The following is a 21250-nucleotide window of genomic DNA, read 5'->3' on the forward strand; positions in this document are numbered from 1 at the left end:
TTTTTTTATGGTTAATCCTCACTTGAGGATATTTTCCCATTGATTTTTAGAGAGAGGGAAAGACAGAGAGAAACACCAATGTGAGAGAAGCACATCGATTGGTTGCTTCCTGCATGCGCCCCGAAAACGGCCTGGGCCAGGGAGGAGCCTGCAACCACGGGGCATATACCTGACCAGAACCCGACCCGGGACCCTTTGGTCCGCAGGCCAGCGCTCTATTGACTGAGCCAAACTGGCTAGGGCAGATTATTTTAATTTTTAAGTACTTCTTTAAAATAATCCATCTAGATTTTTTTTTTAATTTAATTTTATTTTTTTATTTTGTATAAGATACTTTTTCCCAAATTACTAACCAGTTTTTCTAGTACCATTATTAAGTAGTCTAAGTTTTCGCTACTGGTTTGGAATCCTTCCTTATCATATACTAAATATTTATATATAATTGAATATATAATATATATATAATTATATAATATAATATATAATTTCCTGAAATTTGTTTTTGTTCTATTGATATATTAAAGTCAGCCTGTCTTTAATGAATGTCATTAGACTGCTTTGATTAATATTTTACAGGCTAATACAAATGTAATCTATTCATAGTCCATTCTGTTGAACATTGCAATCTTCATCTCAGGACACATTTCTTGATGTATCACACAGGACTGGAGTTCTGTAGTTATTCCATGATGACTTACATATACTTATATTCTCACACATGTATATGTACATATTTTGCCTTTCATTCTCATGTGTTTTCCAGGCTTCAGAATCTGATCAGCTCTCATCAACTGATTTAAAAAGGGCTAATGTCACAATCAGATCAGCCCTGGTAGATTAAGATAAATAATCTGGTGAGGTCTTGAGTGATTTGGATTGTAGAACACTTGAGTCATAAATTTCTTTTAGGAGAACAGTGTCATTTTCTTCGTTCACCACACTCACCTGCTGCTGTGGAAATGGATAGATCAGGGAATGTAAGGCTGAATGTTACTCTGAGCTGCAGGGCTCTTTTAAAACACCATGGTTCACATTAGTAGAGCACATTTAAATTACAAATTGAGTGTAACTTTAATTCATTAACTTTTTTTATTAATTAAATCTTTATTGTTCAGATTATTACATTTGTTCCTCTTCCCCCCCCCCCCATAACTCCCCTCCACCCAGTTCCCACCCCACCTTCCTCCCTCACTCCCCACCCACTGTCCTCATCCATAGGTGCACAATTTTTGTCCAGTCTCTTCCTGCATCCCCCTCACCCCTTTCCCCTGCAAGAATAGCCAGTCCACTCCCTTTCTATGCCCCTGCCTCTATTATAATCACCAGTTCATTCTGTTCATCAGATTATTCACTTGATTTTCACATTCACTTGTTGATAGATGTGTATTTGTTGTTCATAATTTGCATCTTTACCTTTTTCTTCTTCTTCCTCTTCTTATAGCAGGGGTGGGCAAACTTTTTGACTCGAGGGCCACAATGGGTTCTTAAACTGGACCGGAGGGCCGGAACAAAAGCATGGATGGAGTGTTTGTGTGAACTAATATAAATTCAAAGTAAACATCATTACATAAAAGGGTACAGTCTTTTTTTTTTTTTTTAATTTTATTCATTTCAAATGGGCCGGATCCGGCCTGCGGGCCGTAGTTTGCCCACGGCTGTCTTAAAGGATACCTTTCAGCATTTCATATAATACTGGTTTGGTGGTGATGAACTCCTTTAGCTTTTCCTTATCGGTGAAGCTCTTTATCTGACCTTCAATTCTGAATGATAGCTTTGCTGGATAAAGTAATCTTGGTTGTAGGTTCTTGCTATTCATCACTTTGAATACTTCTTGCCACTCCCTTCTGGCCTGCAAAGTTTCTGTTGAGAAATCAGCTGACAGTCATATGGGTACTCCCTTGTAGGTAACTGACTGTCTTTCTCTTGCTGCTTTTAAGATTCTCTCTTTGTCTTTTGCTCTTGGCATTTTAATTATGATGTGTCTTGGTGTGGTCCTCTTTGGATTCCTTTTGTTTGGGGTTCTCTGCGCTTCCTGGACCTGTAAGTCTATTTCTTTGACCAGGTAGGGGAAGTTTTCTGTCATTATTTCTTCAAATAGGTTTTCAATATCTTGCTCTCTCTCTTCTTCTGGCACCCCTATAATTCGGATGTTGGTACGCTTGAAGCTGTCCCAGAGGCTCCTTACACTATATTCGTATTTTTGGATTCTTTTTTCATTTTGCTTTTCCGGTTGGGTGTTTTTTGCTTCTTCGTATTTGAAATCGTTGACTTGATTCTTGCGATCCTCTAGTCTGCTATTGGGAGTCTGTATAATATTCTTTATTTCATTCAGTATATGCTTAATTTCTAGTTGGTCCCTTATCACCACCTCGAGGGTCTCATTAGATTTCTTATAGATCTCATTAAGTTTATCGGCAGTTTCTAGAAAATTCTTGGAAAAACCTTAAAAGTGTGGTTTTGAACTCAATATCCAGTAGTTTGCTTTCCTCCATTTCTGTCATTTGTGTTCTTTTTCTTTGTCTGCATTTTTTATGCTTCCCTGTGTGGATAAAGTGGCTTTCTGTGCTAAGTGTCCTCTAGGGCCCAGTGGTTCAGCCTCCCCAATTACCTGAGGAGGACGCTCTTGGTGCACCCCCTTGTGGTCTTTGTGCACAGTCTTGTTGTAGTTAAGCCTTGATTGTTGTAGTTAATCACTGGGAGGAATTGACCTCCAGGCCAATTGGCTGTGAGGACCAGTTGTGTCTACAATGGGAGAACTGTGCTGGAGACACCCTTATGGGGCAGGAGTTGCTTCAGTGGGGCTTTGGTGCTCAATGAATATGCCCCCTGAGTGTGTCTCTTATGGATGTGAAGAGTTGTAATCTGGATGGTCTCACTCTGACCACTGTGTACGCTGGCTCTTGGATCTCTAAGGAGGTGCAAAGTCAGCCACTGCCTGAGGCCACTCAGTAGGAGCTACAGAGAGATCTGCAGACTGGGGATTGAGTCCACAACCCCCTGGCATGTCCCCGGTTCATAGATTGACGCTCAACCACAGAGTCACACTGGTCAGGCTAAAAGTTTTTTTAAATAAAATGTTGTGTCATAAGGTATATAATAAGTACTATCTAACCACTACATTGTACGCATGAAACTAATATAATATTGTATATCAACTGTAATTGAAAATAAATTTTAAAAATGTTAAGTTTTATTTAATAGGACTTTTGTCACTAAAATTTGCTTTTTATTCATTGCTTTCTTTGTAATATCTTTCCTTCCAAAAGTCATATTTTCATTAGATTTATGGGCATAAATATTTACTCCTGGGTGTAAACAAGGATATTCTGGTAAATGAATGGGAAAGTTTACCAATCCTAATTTAGATTGCTAGATGGAAGCAAATAATATATTGATTTTGCTATTCCATCCAGTTTTCTCTCCTTTCCTTATTTTATGCATGGAGAAAGTAACAAACAAGAATAAAGAAATACTGTTTTGTTTAGATGACTTTGAACTTTACTAGGGTCAGATGTGAGTAGCATGGAGAACCTCAGGAATAACTTTCGTTACTTGGGAAAATTATTTAAGAAGTGAAGTGGGTGGTTTCCTAAGTGATCTGCCCAGTATGCATTCATATTTCTGAAATAATCTGTGAAGTTTAACCATTGTTAAATGAGAGTGTTTTCTTCTGAAATTTACATTGAACTCTTTGCTCTTATTTATGGATTATAGTTTGCTAAAATACTGATTATAGTTTGTTTTTATGAGGTAATATCTCGTATTCGATGATGAAAATCTCTTACAGCAGTGAAATGATGTGAGGTGGGGAAGCACCAGGAAGTGATAGCAGAAAAGTAGTAATGGGGAATACTTCGTTTTCCAAACATTTGAAGTATTCTCTTATTTTTTTTCTGAACATTGATTTTACTAAAAATGCCAACTATTTTGAAACTCGATTTTATTGTCATTTTCTCATTTTTCAGATTTATGTGACATTTGTATTGAGTGGTGGTTATAGGTGGGAAATTTCAGTTTTGTGTGTTATAGATTTTTCATTTGTATTGCATCAGAGATTTCAGATACATGTATTAGAAAAATATTTAATTATTTATTCAACAGAAATTTAGGACTGGTTATATTCTAGGAACTTAGTGAATTTAACAGCAGCAAAAATCCCTGACCCTATGGACATTACACATCTTTCATTTTGAAACATGTTACATTTGGTTTAATAGATTTTCCCATTATTTCCCAAAATGTACATCAGGTATAATACATTTTCCCATTTTCATAGTCATTCAATTTGCTGTTATTTCCACACGCCTTGTATTAAAATGATTATTAAAAAGTAAACTAATTGTTTAAGCAAATCTTTATTTTACTCTTTTCCCTAACATATCTCGATCAACGGGATGTTTGGGAATCAATTTTAGGGTATAATAATACTTTAAGCTTTAAAAATCTTAACTGCAAAATATAACTGTTTTCTCACCTTAGTACTTGGAATAAATAATATCTGTTTCAAAGGCTTTAATCTTTCTTTTTGAAAAGTAGCCTTCACCTGAATTTTAAAATTTAGCCTGTGCTAGCTCTAGCCTTATAATCTCATGGATATATTCCTCTAATCACTTTGTAGCACCTCATTTCTAATTGTTGCCTTCCTGTGCTGAACAATATAGCTGATTTTAATTTCATGTGTAAGAAGTAGTATGTTCTTGTTGAGAATGCTGTAGCTTGAGAAACAAATACCGTCAATATTATTTACTATGTGTCACTGAATAAAAATGTCTAATATGTACTTTTACTGATTGCTGCAATTTGATGCTCAAACAGCCATAATATAAGTCATTTACATTTTTAAAAATAATATTTATAAAAGACTCTAAAATAGCTGTTTTTACATAATTTGCTTAGGTGGACTGACTTATTTTTATAACAGAAACTTGCCTATGTTTATCTTACAGTCCAATAATTATTTGTTATTGTTAATGTCCCATCTTATTTTTATCTATAGTGAAATTATAATCATTTTTTTTCCTTTTACTTCCTTTCCCAATGAAAATGTTAGACTTATACGAGCACTAGCAGCAACTCTATATCTGGATCATTGAAGCGCTTGGAAGATACTGCAGCACGATTTACAAATGCAAATTTCCAGGAAGTTTCTGCGCATACAACTAGTGGAAAAGATGTTTCAGAGGCTAGAGGGTCAGAGGGCAAAGGGAAGAAATCTTCAACTCACAGCTCAGGTCAAAGGGGAAGAAAGCCTGGTGGAAGAAATCCAGGAACGGCTGTGTCAGCTGCTAGTCCGTTCCAGCAAGGTATAAATTATGATGTTTTAGTTAAAATATTTGTTCTTATGATCAATAGTAGTTAAGTTTTATAAAATAATTTATTTTTTATTTGTAACTAATGGGTCATTGGAGATTATTTTATAATTAGTTGCTGTAGTAAGATTACTTTCCAAACTAGTGTTCCTTGTTTAAATGTTTTTGGGACTTTTGCTTTCTTTTTATGTTGTGACATGTCTTTCCAAAGTTGAACTGTAATTTTAATGTTTAAATAGATCTGAAGTAAAGTTTTTAAGTCTGGGGAGAAAAAAACAAAAGCTTGAGTTTTCCTTTCTGCTCGATAGATCAGTTATTCTTTTTTATAAATTGTTTTTGCTTACCTTTCCTAATTATATACTAAAATAGTTAAGATATATTTTTAGTAAGTAAACAAATGCTGGGTAATTTTTTAAGGGATCTAAATAGTTCTTGGTAAATAGTAGTTGTTGATTATGAAGGCATTTATTTTAAAGCTTGGTGTTTAAAGTAGAATTTTGCTCAGCCTACATATCTTTTGGTAAGGCTGCTATATTTACAGCATACCCAGTTGAAAAACAATTTGTTGTTTAACTGAAATTTAAAATTAACTGGGCATGTTGCGTTTTACATGGCAACCCTCTTATGGAGAACAGAGTAATGCATCTAAACTTTAAAATACATTAGCCCTGTTTTCTAAGTGTTAACTTTGTATAATTTTTAGCATGAACATAACTTTTTTTGAGAAATGTTAAAACTGCTTGAGGTAATACAGTAAATGCCCCCCGTTGTTCCCTACGAGTAAGTGAGGGTAGGAGGAGGAAATAGCCCTTTTCTTTACTCCATTCAAGGTTTTGATAATAATAAAAATTGTATCTAAAATGTACCAAAATATAATTTATATATGTAGAGAGATTGCTTAGTCGGCAGCCTTTATTAAAAACTATATATATTTTAAACTAATAGTTATTTTGGGCTTCAAGATCTTGAAGTCCCACATATATTTTGTTTTCCTTACAATACAAAAAAAAAAAAATAGACAAATAGAAAAGAAATAAAATGCCAAATTTGCTGTTTTATTTTAATAAGTTTATATTTTTTTTTATTTTTGTGCCACTATGGAAAATAATTTAATTTTAATGTAACTTCATTCACATTTTAAATGTGATATTAGCAGAAGTCAGTCACCTGTTCTCTACAATTAAGACCTTATTTCCTACTGTTAAAATTGTATTGAGTTTTTAATGTCTTTGAGGTACAATCCATTTAGAAAAGAAATCTCTCATTTTCTTAAGTTTCACAACATTGAGTCTTTTCCCGCCTCTGTTAAGATATGGTACCGAATATGTTATGTTTTTATATCTGAGGTAATAGGCTGTAAGAGTTTTAAGAGTTGAACTATAAAGATAGGATATTTAGAATAATTGGTTTTATTTTTTTTTCATTGCAGTTAATATGTGAATATTAGAAAACATGCATTTAAAGTATTGGGTATACTAAATATTTTAAAGTATTTGCCATAGTGTAGTAAGCTTTTAACACCAGCTGTAAAAACAAAAATGTGTAGAAAAAAGATAGATGAAGACAGATCAGAATGGATAATAAAGAACTTCTTTATAGTTGCTAATTAAGTAGCAAATCATTGATGAACTGTAAATAGCTTCTTAATATGTATGCTTTTCTATATGGACGTGCTTAACATAGGAAAACGCTTAACATAGGAACAAATACTTTTATAAATGCATAAAACAGATACTGTCTTGGAAGAGTTAAATTTTAAACTAGTAATGTTCTTTTAAAATAAGCCATTTCAGAAGAGCTAAAATTTAAAAATCAAAACCTTGATACTTTAAAAATAAATTTTTGTGTGCAAGAAAAAATATATCTGTAAAATATTTAGGTGGATTTATGTGTGATTACTTATGAACGTGCTCTGCAATAAAATTTAACACTTAGCTTGGAATTTCCTTCCTACTCTAATAAACACTTTATTTTGAGCTTTTGTTTCTAAATCCATTAGTTAAAATATGACAGAGTTTAGTTTTATGAAACATGTGATCACAACTAAGTCTGGGTATTTATTTGGCAAGTGTGTTTGGTGACATGGGATGATGAACCAAACTGTTGTTTCATCTCAACAATATTATTTTTCTGTCAGGTGAAATAAGAACCTGAGGCTCTTATAGCTTGTAATGGTGTGTAGAGCTACTAATGTTCTTTATCTAAAGCAGTGGTTCTCAACCTTCCTAATGCTGCAACCCTTTAATACAGTTCCTCATGTTGTGGTGACCCCCAACCGTAAAATTATTTTCGTTGCTACTTCATAACTGTAATTTTGCTACTGTTAAGAATCGTAATGTAAATATCTGATATGCAGGTTATATTTTCAGGAGTCACAACCCACAGGTTGAGAACCGCTGAAAGAGTATGGGAAGAATAAGCAGTTGTGAAAGAGATTCATGAGAGGAGCCTTTCCAATGACTTTCAGAAAAACAATAGCAGATTGTCAGTGGCTGGTTTCTTTTCTTTATGCAGCTCCATGGGAAGTAGACTGGGAGAATGTAAGGCATATAGATTAGGTTCTATGTGATTATTATTATTTGATTAAATCTGAGTTTTGGTGGGCTAGCTTTAACTAAATGGCAACATTCACCAACATTATCTGTAAGTTAAAACTCAGAACTTATAACCTAACAAACCTTTTTTGGTTCTTGTATGTTGGAAACATTTATAATCATATCTTTACTAATTAAAAAAGAGGAAGTTCCTTTAGCTATTCAGAGTCTATTTGTAGTCTTATCAAAGTCTCCTTGAGACTTTGCTATTCATCAGTTCTTCCTCAAGTATACACATAGTTGGGGAAGAATTGAGGAATGCTGCCATGGCAAAAGGTAGGTTAAATAAAGCACAACTTATATCTTGGTAGTTGTATAAGTAATAGCTTAAAATTCAATTTAATGACTATAAAATGACAAGTATTTTTAAAGATAATTTTATAGATAAACTTGTTTTCAGTAATAACCCTTTAAAAAATCTACCTTTGTTACATAAGTGATGTCCTAAGTTTTATAGTGGGTTTTTTTTTACCCTCTCTTTTTGATGATTGTTTCATTTCTATTGCTCATGGGAACTTTTGCATCCAATTTTTTCTTTTCCTATCCTTCCCCCCCCCCTTTTTTTTTTTTTTAACTACAGGTAGTTTTTCAGGAACTCCAGGCAGTGTAAAATCATCTTCGGGAAGTTCAGTACAGTCTCCCCAGGATTTCTTGAGCTTTACAGACTCAGATCTACGTAATGACAGTTATACTCACTCCCAACAGTCATCATCAACCAAAGATGTACATAAAGGAGAGTCTGGAAGCCAGGAAGGGGGGGTAAATAGTTTTAGTTCCATAATTGGTCTCCCTTCGACCTCGGCTGTTATTTCACAGCCTAAAAACTTTGAAAATTCACCTGGAGATTTGGGTAATTCCAGCCTTCCTACAGCAGGATATAAGCGGGCTCAAACTTCTGGCATAGAAGAAGAAACTGTAAAGGAAAAGAAAAGAAAAGGAAATAAACAAAGTAAGCATGGGCCTGGTAGACCCAAAGGAAACAAAAATCAAGAGAATGTTTCTCATCTCTCAGTTTCTTCTGCTTCACCAACATCATCTGTAGCATCAGCTGCAGGAAGTATAACAAGCTCTAGTCTTCAGAAATCTCCTACATTGCTCAGGAATGGAAGTTTACAAAGTCTTAGTGTTGGCTCATCTCCAGTTGGTTCAGGTAGGGATTTGCCCATTGTTTTTCTCCCTTACTTCCACCACCATCACTCTTTCATTACCCCAAAAAGTAAATTCATTTTAAACTACTGTTATGATAATACTTGAGTTGCTATGATTATCTTCATGAAAAAATGTGTTATGATCTTAGACAATTTGGTGTTTGGAAAAGACATTTGGCACTAATCTGACATTACTTAAGTATAGGCTAAATAGTTTATTGGTCATTTTTTATGAAACACCTAGGATTAATTCCCATTTTTGTTTTTGCTTCACTTGCACAGAGTTTTTAAAACCAACTCAGCCGGTGAAGCTCAGTTGGTTGAACATTGTCCCATGCACCCAAAGGTCGTGGTTAAATTCCCGGTCAAGGCACCTGTGGCTCAATTCTTGGTGGGAGGGGTGGTGGTGCAGAAGGCTGCAGATCAATGTTTCTCTCTGACATCCATGGTCTCCCCCTTCTCAAATCAGTGAAAACATTTTTTTTAAAAACCCAACTCAGAATTTGCATTTGAAGTGTGACAGTTTTTGCACTCTATTTTTGATTGGTATTTGCTTTTGAGCTTTCTTTCTCTAAATTTCAGTCTTCATTTCTCAATTCCTCACACAAATTCTACTTGAATTGCTCCATCTGGAATATTTTTCAATCAGTTATAAATGATTTTAATTTATGGATTTTAGCAGGAAATATATGAAATGATTTATATTCTCTTTCTTTCCAGGAAATATATGAAATGATTTATATTCTTTTTGTTTTCCAGTATGTTTAACATTTTTTACCATTATTTTTATTAAAGTATGAATGCATTTATATATGTTGTTATTCACACCATTGGGATGCTTCTTTTACAGTTTTTCTACCTGTTACGTATTTAGGGAGAAATAAATGACTATTATTTTCAATTAAAATTTTTTTTAAGATTCATGTTTTTACACAAACTTTATACTTTAGATATTCGTTAAATGTCCACATTTATATTTTAAATTGTATCTTAAATTTCAGGTAAATGATTTTAAATGGTTGCTTGTAAAGCTCATCCTTTTTTGGTTTTAGATGTCTGATTGTAGAAATGAGGAGATTTTGGCTAAAATAAACTATTATGGATTTTATCAGTTCTATTAGTTGATGGAGAGGACGGTAGGAAATGGTATGGGAAAAACATAATTTAATGAATGTTTATGCATATTTTATAAACACAGAACATTGGAATTGTATAGCTGCAGATAATTTCAGTAAGCAAGCTTATGAAATATTCTGAGGAAGAAAAGAGCACGTTTAAAGATTTAATGTGAAAAACAGTAATTATAACTACCATTTGTTTTATGCCAGGGTCTGTTAAGTACTTTATAATTATTGGATAATCCTCACAATAGTTTTATGAAGTAAAAACTATTAATGCCCCTGTTTTACAGCTGATAAAACCAAGGGTTAGACAGGTAAAATAAGTTGCCTAAGGTCACACACCAGGCTAGCTGTTTCTCATAGCTAGCTAGCTTCAGTGCCTGTGGTAGACTTGTTTGACAAGTGGTTTTTGTTTTGTTTTTTAGAAATGAGTGTAAAGTATGGAAGGATTGTTTCATTAGTAGCATTAGGGATAGTTCTAGAGCAGGGTTTCTCAATGTTGGCACTATTGCCATTTTGATCAGGATGCTTTTTGTTGTGCAATGTTGTCCTGTGCATTGTAGGATATTTATCAGGATCCCTAGGCCTTACCCTCTAGATACCTATAGCACCCAAGAACCCCCAACCCCAATCAAAAACTGTCTCTCCCCCCCCCCCCAGCCCCCCAGGGTAGAGAGCAAAAATCTCCCTTGGCTGAGAATCACTGTTTCAAAGGGGGAAAAATATATAAATTGCATTGAAAAATAAGTTCATGAAAATATTTAAAGATATTGCACACTTGGAATATATATTTTATTTATGTAACATGAAACATATTTGACATTTGAAATCAGGATTTCGTAGCAATTAGCTTTAGCCTTTTGTCACAAAAAGTAAATTTAGATAAATTTACTCAGAAAAAAAATTGAGTTCATATATTCATTTTTAGCTAGAGGCACAGTAGTAATCAGATGAATAACTTAACTGAGAAAATTAAGCCTAAGTTTGCTTTTGTGAAAAGAGAACCTCACTGATTTCCTATACATAGAAGTCAAGTCTGATAACTAGTGAAATTCAGAAATTGCATTTAGATGCCATTTGAAATACATATCTTTAATGGAATTAAAATAATTGATTTACATGCCTAAAAATATTTTCCTACCTGTTACATATTTAGGGAGATTTTAGGCATGGGAAATAGCATTCTTTACACAATGATTACTTTCAGAGGGCAATTTTGTGGTACATCTGTGAGAGAAAAATATGAATTTGTGTTCCTTTTACCTCACCATTAGGTAAACAGAAATTTAGGATGGAAATTCCCATAAATATTATTTCCTGACAATAAATGACTTAAATTTAGACTTTCCAGGATTTTTTTCTTAAGTTGTGCTTAAAAAAATTAAAAGTTGTGTCTAAGTTGTTTCTTAAACTTGTATGTTTTGTTAAAGTTAAGGCTATAATATAAGATTCATTAAAGCTATTTAAGATAATATATTCTTTAATTTTATACATTTTAATAAAGTTTTAGGATTAGATCAGAGCACTCTCTTATTGATAAACTCAGTACTAAAAAGTGTGTTCTTACCTAGAAGAAGCTGGCTAAATGCCATGAATATTTAGAAATTATGCCTTCTTGAAATAAGAATTCCTAACTGCTGTTGACACTTTAGTATATGTTACACACTGTCTTAAGCACTTGACAAGCATCAAGTATTATTAATCATATGGAAGAAGAAACTGAGACAAAATTCTCACAGCTCTAAGTCATAGAGCTATACATTTTCCTTGATTTCAGACAGTTAAAAAATTCAGTGGATGTTTTCTTTTCTTTTTTAAAAATATATTTTATTGATTTTTTACAAAGAGGAAGGGAGAGGGATGGAGAGTTAGAAACATCGATCAGCTGCCTCCTACACACTCCCTACTGGGGATGTGCCTGCAACCAAGGTACATGCCCTTGACCGGAATCGAACCTGGGACCCTTCAGTCCACAGGCTGACACTCTATCCACTGAGCCAAACCGGTTAGAGCTCAAGGGATGTTTTCCGATGAGAGTCTAAAACCACACTAGTATACATGACAATCATACTTTAAGGAACAGGGTCAATGAGAGAATTTGAACCATTAATTTTGGCAACAGTAGTTGCAAGCATGAAAATATTAATTTATTTGGACTAATTTTAGATTCAGAAATCATTTAGTAATTGTAAAAGCAGGAAAGTTTCTCCCTATATAAATAAGTAGGAAGGAGCCCTAACCAGTTTGGCTCGATGGATAGAGCGTCGACCTGTGGACTGAAGGGTCCCAGGTTCGATTCCGGTCAAGGGCATGTACCTTGGCTGCGGGCACATCCCCAGTGGGAGGTGGGCAAGAGGCAGCTGATCGATGTTTCTCTCTCATCGATGTTTCTAACTCTCTATCCCTCTCCCTTCCTCTCTGTAAAAAAATCAATTAAAATATATATTTAAAAAAATAAGTAGGAAGGAGAAAGTGTTTACTGTGTACTACTTTGTTATCAAGAATTGTTATTCATGGTCTCCTTTAAAAAAGATTCATTTTCTGTAATGACAGGTTTATAATTTAGTAATGATGAAAGTGACCTTTGTGAGCAGCTATTGGCTATGAGGTTAGACTATCATATGCATTATAATCCTAGCTCCATGGCAGGGATGGGCAAACTTTTTGACTCAAGGGCCACAATGGGTTCTTAAACTGGACTGGAGGGCCGGAACAAAAGCATGGATGGAGTGTTTGTGTGAACTAATATAAATTCAAAGTAAACATCATTACATAAAAGGGTACGGTCTTTTTTTTTTTTAGTTTTATTCATTTCAAATGGGCCGGATCCGGCCCGCGGGCCATAGTTTGCCCACGGCTGGGCTAGGGGCTGTGTTTGTTGTTTTTGCCACTGTCTGCTCACTGCTAGCAGAGTACTTTGAGTTTAATAAATGTTAAGCATCTTTAAAAAAAAAAAAAGAATGCTACTGTAATTGCTGAGAATATATCATGTGGTTAGTAGTATTTTGTTATTGTGTAACTGCCTTCCAAGTTTTTATAACCAGGTTGCAAGTGAAATTAATTATTTGTAAAGCTTTTCATGTAGTACTACAGGCCAGTTTAGCATATGTAATTAGGATGGAGAAGATGGAATTTGGATTGTACTTCAGAGTAGGTAGAAAAAGAAGGCCAGCAATATTATCAAAAAAGAAAGTGTAGGTATATTTGAAAGATAAACCCAATAGAAATGAGAAGCGTGTGTTTGTGGGATGGAGGTAATAATTCAATAGGTTAGAATGAATGGGTTCAGCCCGGCCAGTGTGGCTCAATGGCTGAGCATAAACCCATGAACCAAGAGGTCACTGGTTGATTCCCAGGTTGTGGGCTCGATCCACAGTAGGGGGCGTGCAGGAGATAGCCGATGGATATTTCTGTCTCTCTATCCCTCTCCCTTCCTCTCTCTCTAAAATCAGTAAGAACTTAACTAAAAAAATAAAAAGAAAAAAAAGAAAAGAATGGGTTTATGGAGAGTTGAATGCCAGGCTGAAGAAATCAAACTTAATAGGCTAGTAGTCTTTTTCCAGAATATACATCCTGAACTTAATTTTGGCAACTTACTATTAAAAGAATTTTGTTAATGGGAAAAAAAGATACTGCTTCTGTCAGCTTATAATAATAGCAATCCTATATAATAAAAGCCTAATATGCAAATTGACTGAACGGCGGAACGACCTGTGGAACAATCAGTCGCTATGAAGTGCACTGACCACCAGGGGGCAGACGCTAAACGCAGGAGCTGCTCGCAGGCCCCAGGCCAACGAAGGCGGGCGTCAGCGGGGGCCCCCTGATTGCCTTGACAGTTGCCCCGCAGAGGGAGGCAACCAGCGGGGGGGTGGGGGGGGGCAGAAAGTGGGCAGTGCCAGGCCGGCCAAGGCGGGTACGATGCGATTGGTCGGGGGCCCGGCCATCACCCATGATCGTCCTGCAGAGGGAGGCCCAGTCCATTGGCCGGTGGGGTGATCAATTGGGGGGCTCCACTGTTGCCCCAAAGAGAGAGGCCCAAGCTGCCAACTGGCAGGTTGTGGTGGGTGGGCAGGGCCTCCCTCTGCGCGGTGCAATCCATCGCCCCAAATAGGGACGTCCAGGCTATCCCATGGTGGTGCTGCAGCGGGTGGGTGTGGTCTACCTCTTTGAGGCAATTGATCGCGGGTCTCCCAGACTGTAAGAGGGCACAGGCTGGGCTGAGACATCCTTCCCGCCCCGCGTGCCTCCCCCCAACCGAGTGCACAAATTTCGTGCACTGGGCCTTTAGTCCTATTTAATAAAAGCCTGATATGCTAAGTGTCCAGTTGTTTGACCGGTCGTTATGATGTGCACTGACCACCAGGGGGCAGATGCTCCGACTGGTAGGTTAGCTTGCAGATGGAGTCCATCCGATCGGGACTGGATGAGACAGGCCGGGCATGCCCTGGAATCCTCCCACGGTCCCTCTCCGGCCCCGATTGTGCACCCGTGGGGTCCCTCAGCCTGGCCTGCGCCCTCTCGCAATCCAGGACCCCTCGGGGGATATCAGAGAGCTGGTTTCAGCCGGATCCCCGCAGGCCAGGCCAAGGGACACCACTGGTATCTTATATTTTAGAGCACCCAGCAGTCTCTAAAGAACTCTTTACTACTTCATTTGATACTTGGAACTGCCTTGTAAATAGGCAGAACAGTTACTACTGCTGCTGCTGCTGTTATTATTTCTCCTGTTTTACCACAACAGGAATATAAAGCAGAAGTAGAAATTAGATCCTTATAATGTGATTCTCTTAAAACATGTTCAAATTATAATAGAATGTACAATCTTAAGCTTTTGCTTGATTTCTTTCCTACAGATATTCTTTTGAGATCCTAGCTAGTAGGCACTAAATCTTTTGAGACATTGAAAATCACTACAGCATTTGAAAAAATAAAATAATAAAATTACTACAGCATTTGAAAGTTGACATGTTGTGTTTGTCTTTTTCCTTTTTCTTATTTATCTCAACAACATTATGAGAGTTTATGATTTTCTAATGTGAAAGCTAACGTTTATTGAGGTAACATCGGTTAATAACATAAATTTTAGGTGTACAGTTTTATTATACAATATCTATATACTCCATTGTGTACTCACCCTCAAAGAAAGTTAACAATTTTTTCTTCACAAAAAGCAACATCTTGTTATTTTCTCTGAGGAAAATCTGGTATTCATTAAATGATAAGGAGTTGATGGTTTAACATGAAAGTTTTTTCTTTTGGCTACTGTCTTTCAATGTATACGGTTTCCTGTTTTTAAAAAATCTTAGTTGCCTCTAGTTCTTTAATATAATGTCATACCTTTCTAAGTTAAGATACTTGAAATCTATTTCAGTGATGGAATTCTCTAGTGGTGATAAATGCTACAAAAAAAAGATTCTGGAAAGGCACTCTTTTGGTTGTGTTAAAATCTTAAAGATTTCACAGAGATAAGTTATTAATGCCAACATCACTTCTAGAGAAGTTTGTTCTGACTTACACTGAAGTATGAAGGTTAAGAAAGTTTAACTTGAGCCCATATAACTATGAAAGGGTTCTTGTTAAATATGTCCCTATTTATGTCATATCTACCTAGGTTATAAAATGAAACTGAGAAGTCGTTCCCTAGTAAAATATTTTAATTAGGAATAGGCTGATTCTGTAAACAAACAAAAATACAAAATTAGTCCATTAAACTCACAAGAGTAGAGTTACTAATACAGAATAGTAGACCAAGAAGTGGATTAATGATTGAGAATAATTCAAACCTATCTTAATGACTCAGGTTCATGATTTCATATACTTTGATTATATTGGGTCATAAGTGAAAACCATATAGGAAATTGGATGCTACTAAAACCAGTATATACCTTGGCCTTTGCTTTCTTGGAAAATTCCCTGATTTTGTTTTGGTCTTCGGTGAGTTGAAAATTTAGGCCTATAACCTACCTTTCTACAAAAGTACTAGATCAAAGGCCAGAATAGCCATATTTCATCCCCCCCACCCCCCCACCCCCACCCCAATTGAGAAAGTTCTTTGGCTATTCTGAGTGTCCTTTGATTATTTTTCAGTACCATTCCAGTTACTATTTCTCTGTAATGTACCATGTCAGTCTCTTCTGTAGCCTTCACTCCCCTTTTAAATCTCACTTGTATTGGATTTGTTAATGAAGCATTGAGGTGTCAAATTCTCTTGCTAGGTTTCATTTTTGAGTGTTCCCTGGATAGGACTTACACTAAACTGGGCTAAATGTTTGATTTTTTTTTTTTAAATAGCATCAAATATGAAGTTCTTTTAATATTACAGTCATTGAAAGTGAGTGCTGGCTTGGTCTATCTTTCTTTGTCTTATTTCAAGTTATTCAGAGTGTGCCCAAGATTAGGCTCGACCTCTGAGTTACATATGTGGGTAGACATGTGAGTGATGGTTGCCTGAAAGGTTCTGTTGTACACATGGTTTCTAGAGGTCATGTTTTTGGTTTTGTAATATCCAGAGAATTTCTAGATAGCCCTCCTTTAAAACAATTTGGCCGACAGTGTTAGCCACAATGGAATACCAGCTGTTTCCAGGATTACCAGGGTTTGTGAATCACAACCTTAGTCCTGGTTTTATCAACTGTTTTTGCCTTTCCAATGTCATGTAGAAATTACTTCCCATTTTCTCAGCAGCTTTGGTTTTAACAGTGTTTTATTGCCTCATGTCAACGTCTGCTTCTCATTTGGGTGGAGTAAAGGAATAAGAGTAATGGCTTACTCATTCATTAGCGTCATCAAAAAATGAAAGGTTACAAGAAGTGTAGTTTAATGAGTTTTATACTGTTCTATAAATCATAATGGGTTTCTGATCGTATATAAACTAAATAATTTTCATACTTAAATTGTAATTTCTAATTGACCACAGCATTCAAATGTTTTTGATAAACTTCACATCTAGTGAATTATATGAAACACATTAGTTTATTACATTGCATAACTACACTTGCTTTTAGTAGTGAATCCATTCATACTTAGACAGTTGTTATGCAGACTCATTTGTAAGCCTTTATGTCTTTTCCTCATTCTTTGCCCACCCACCCACCCACACACATATTCCCTCATGTCCCAATTACTAGCTTACAATTTCTGTTCCCATAGTTCTGTTTGCCTTTCTCAGCTAGACTTTTAGGTGAATGTTTTCCTTTTTCTCTGGCCTGTTTCTTTTCTACTCTTGAATCACTGGCAACTTCTTTGCTGATTTCCTTTCTCCTCCCTCCCAACAGAAATTTCCATGCAGTATCGGCATGATGGAGCTTGTCCAACAACTAGTAAGTTGTCGAACTGGGTTGGTAGCCCAGGCTTTTTGACTCCTACTCTAGTGCTTTTTCTAGTGTATTAACCTCTAAGTTTTAATTTTCAAAATGCAATTTGTTCTCTATTGAATAGATTTCTTTCTCATACAAAGATCTTGATTGCTGCTTTGTCCGGTGTTCAGTATCCATATTACAGTCAAATTGTGAACAAATTTTAATTACTGTTTGGCCCTTCAATATGGTGTTTCCATTGCAGAATTGTGACTTCTGTCACCAATCTTGATGTTAATATATTTTTCAATATTTGTATATTGGCAATTGTTAGCTTTCTTGCTTAGACTGCTATATATGTTGAGACTATTACACTGAATTCCAAGATATGAGCATGTTTGATCGGGTTAGATGATAAAATGAGTTTTTTTTAATAATAAATATTGTTAAGTGTGACCAAAGGTGGATTTACCTATATAGAATTGTATCTAGGTACTCACTTTTTACAAGAAAAACATCACATAATTTACTACTAAGTATCTTTTTAGAAGTGATTTTGCAAAACAAAATAAAAGTAATTTTGCATATGTATTTTTTATTAAGGAAATGTGATAATATATCTAACATTTAAATTTAGTAGGTAATATATTGACAAATCTAATATTTAGAACTTTATGCCATGTAAAAAATGAGCTTGCAGTTTTAATGATTCCAACGATACATGATAGACTTACCTAGATTTTATTACACCAGTTCAGCCTATGCCTATGTATTTCTTCTGTGTGTTTGAGAATGATCTTAACCTGAAGTCCTTTTTTCCTTACTTAAAAGCTTTCTCAGAGTTGCTGAATGCAATACACAATGGTAAGTTGTATTAGAATCTTCTCTGGTGGTTCATTTATCACAAAGGTTGCCTTTTACAGAGAATTTCGGTTGAAAGCTTGCATGTTCTATTGATGAGATGAAATCTGGCTCTGCAGTGAGTCAATTGTTCAGCACCTTAGTGAAAACTTTTTGTAGACTGCCTATAGGAGGATAATAGGTCAATGTAGTTCATCAGTTTGGCTTTTATTGTCTCTTTGTGAGGCAGAATGTAATAGTGTTGTTCTAACTTTATGAAAGTCTTGTCTTTTCTATTTTTACAAATAGGTTTTGTAGTTCTTTTGAGTTCTCTCTTGCCAGCACAGTTAGTAATCGGTACCTGCATAAGGAATTTACTGCTTCTTCCACATCTTGAAAAGAAAAAATGATTTTTAGGATTTTAAGTTAATGTAAGGAATATTTTTAATAATTTAACCCTATGTTCCATATAATGAATGAAGGAAGATAGCTTTTTAAATTATGTCTAGTTTGGAGCCAGGTTTTCTAAAGGGAATTGCAACTTCTGTAGGTTTGGATTCTGAAATCAGGACATAAGGCAAATGCTGCTATCAGTGTTCACTTTTGCATTGTAATGATAATGAAAGTCATTTTTGCAAAAATATTTGCGTTTAGTTTTCAATAACCTTCTGTAATTCTTTTATGTTCAAAAAAACTTTTTGTTAATCTAGTGTCATCTTTATTGCTTTTCAGTTTTCAACTGACACAACTCATTTGTTCAAAACTGTTTATATGATTCTAAGCATTTTTCCAATATGTTTTCATTAACTTAATGAAATCTTGCACATTTTTCTAATGTAGTTTAATTTACAGTCAATTTGCATTATATGTCAGGTGTTTACAAATCTATGGCCAGTAAGACAATAATGGCATGATGAACAGGCATAAATACTCATGTTGATTTGAAGGTGGGGGTGGTTGGAACATGGTTTTATAAGTGATATTTTATTAATGCCTACATTTATTTATAGCTCTTGCTTTCCTATGTAACCTGAAATTGAAGAATCTTAGATAATGAATATTCCAGGTAAAAAGGAACTCTTGATCATTAGGTATTTTGCAGAAAAGGAATGGAAGCATTCTTGAGAATAAACTAAACATATTACTCATTCTTTGATAGGGAAGTATAAAAAATGAAGAGATTTAACATTTTTTTTCGGTTTGCATAGGTAAATTTACAGTTGGTCTTTAATTTTGGAATATTAGAATTTGGAGGCATGCTGAAAGTTTGAAGAGTATACTTGGGCTAAAAAGAAAGTAGATATCAGATCAGAGGGAGATGTTGTGAATGAACTACCACATAAATCTTTTGCCTTTATTAACTAACAAAGTATTGGGGCATATTAATTTAATGGGACATTTGCCATGCTTCTCTGTATGGATAAATGAAATTAATGTCATGGGATTAATATAATGAACACAGGACTTAAAATTTTTTTTCGGTTTTACAAGATTATGTTTGAGAGAACTTTCTAATAGTGTAGGTATATACTTGTGTAGTATTAATCACATCATATAGAGAAAATAAGTAATGGACTTATTATTTTTCTTACATTTTTTATAACTAGAAGTTTGTACCTTTTGACCTCCTTTACCCATTTTGCCCTCCCCGCAACTCTCTCCCCAATTCAACCACAGCTGTTCTCTACATCTATGAGTTCTTTTTTTTTTTTTTTTAAAGATTCAACATATAAGTGAGAGCATATAACATTTATTTTTTTCTTTCTGACTTATCTTAGCATTTAGCCCTCAAAGTTCATCCATGTTATCACAAATGGGAAGATTTAGTTCTTTTTTATGGCTGAATAATATTTTAGTGTTTTTGTGCACACTTGTGTATATTTTCTTTATCCATTTAACCATGAATGGACATTTAGGTTGTTCCCATGTTTTGGCTGTTGTAAATAATGCAGCAGTGAATATGGGGTGGATATACAATCATCCCTCCGTGTATACACAGGGGATTGATTCCAGGACACCTCCTAGGATACCACAATCTGTGGATGTTCAAGTCCCTTATAAAAATGGCATAGTATTTGTGTGTGACCTACAGATATCCTCTCATATACATTAAACTAGAGGCCCGATGCAGGAATTAGTGCACAGGTGGGAATCCCCCAGCCAGGCCAGTGATCAGGGCTGATAGCGGCCATCTCTCCCATTCCCGATCAGGGCCAGCTGGGGAGAGAGGCTGCAGGAGGTTGGCCGGCTGCAGGAGGCTGGCTATGGGAGCACACTGCCCAGCAGGGGGCAGCTCCTGCGTTGAGTATCTGCCCCCTGGTGGTCAGTGCGCGTCATAGCGACTGGTTGTTGGGCCATTCGATTGCTTAGGCTTTTATATATACAGATAGACAATCTTCTGGATTACTCTGGTTTTCATGATTGCACCAATTTATATTTCCACCAACAGTACGCAAGTGTTCCCTTTCTCCAGGTACACCATAATGAACCATCTCACAATATTTCTCACCAACACATTATTCCTTCCCTTTTTTTTTCTTATTAAAAATTGGTTTCAAAGAGAGGAAAGGAGAGAGAGAGAGAAATAGAAACATCAATAGTGAGAGAGAAGCATCAGTTGGCTGCCTCCTGAATGCCCCCTACTGGGGATCGAACCTGCAACCCAGGCATGTACCCTGAACCAGAATAGAACTGTTACCTCTGGTTCATGAATCAACACTCAACCTCTGAGCCACAACGGCCAGGCCCTTCTCTTTTTCTTAATAGTCATTCTAACAGATTTGGGATGATTATCTCATTGTGATGTTGATAGCATTTATTTCCCTGATAACTAGTGATGTTGAGCATCTTTTCATATACTTGTTGGCCATCTGAATGTCATCTTTGGAAAATGTTTGTTCATCTCCTCTCATTTTTTTTTTATCTATTACTAGTAGCCTG

General features: G+C 35.5%; 1 protein-coding gene across 2 annotated transcripts in view; it reads left to right on the forward strand.

Annotated features, from left to right (window-relative positions):
* Window positions 1-21250, forward strand: part of MLLT10 (MLLT10 histone lysine methyltransferase DOT1L cofactor) — a 226934-nt gene that overhangs the window by 129520 nt on the left and 76164 nt on the right. The window contains exons 10-13 of one of the 2 annotated variants that reach the window (XM_081103957.1): window positions 5051-5303; window positions 8484-9053; window positions 17450-17494; window positions 18302-18334. In XM_081103957.1, the coding sequence (XP_080960083.1) occupies window positions 5051-5303; window positions 8484-9053; window positions 17450-17494; window positions 18302-18334 (901 nt within the window). The remainder of the gene's footprint in view (window positions 1-5050; window positions 5304-8483; window positions 9054-17449; window positions 17495-18301; window positions 18335-21250) is intronic. The other variant, XM_081103958.1, reaches the window with a different exon arrangement.

This window comes from Myotis nattereri (genome assembly GCF_964212035.1).
Source record: "Myotis nattereri genome assembly, chromosome: 1".
In the NCBI taxonomy this organism is placed as follows: Eukaryota; Metazoa; Chordata; class Mammalia; order Chiroptera; family Vespertilionidae; genus Myotis; species Myotis nattereri.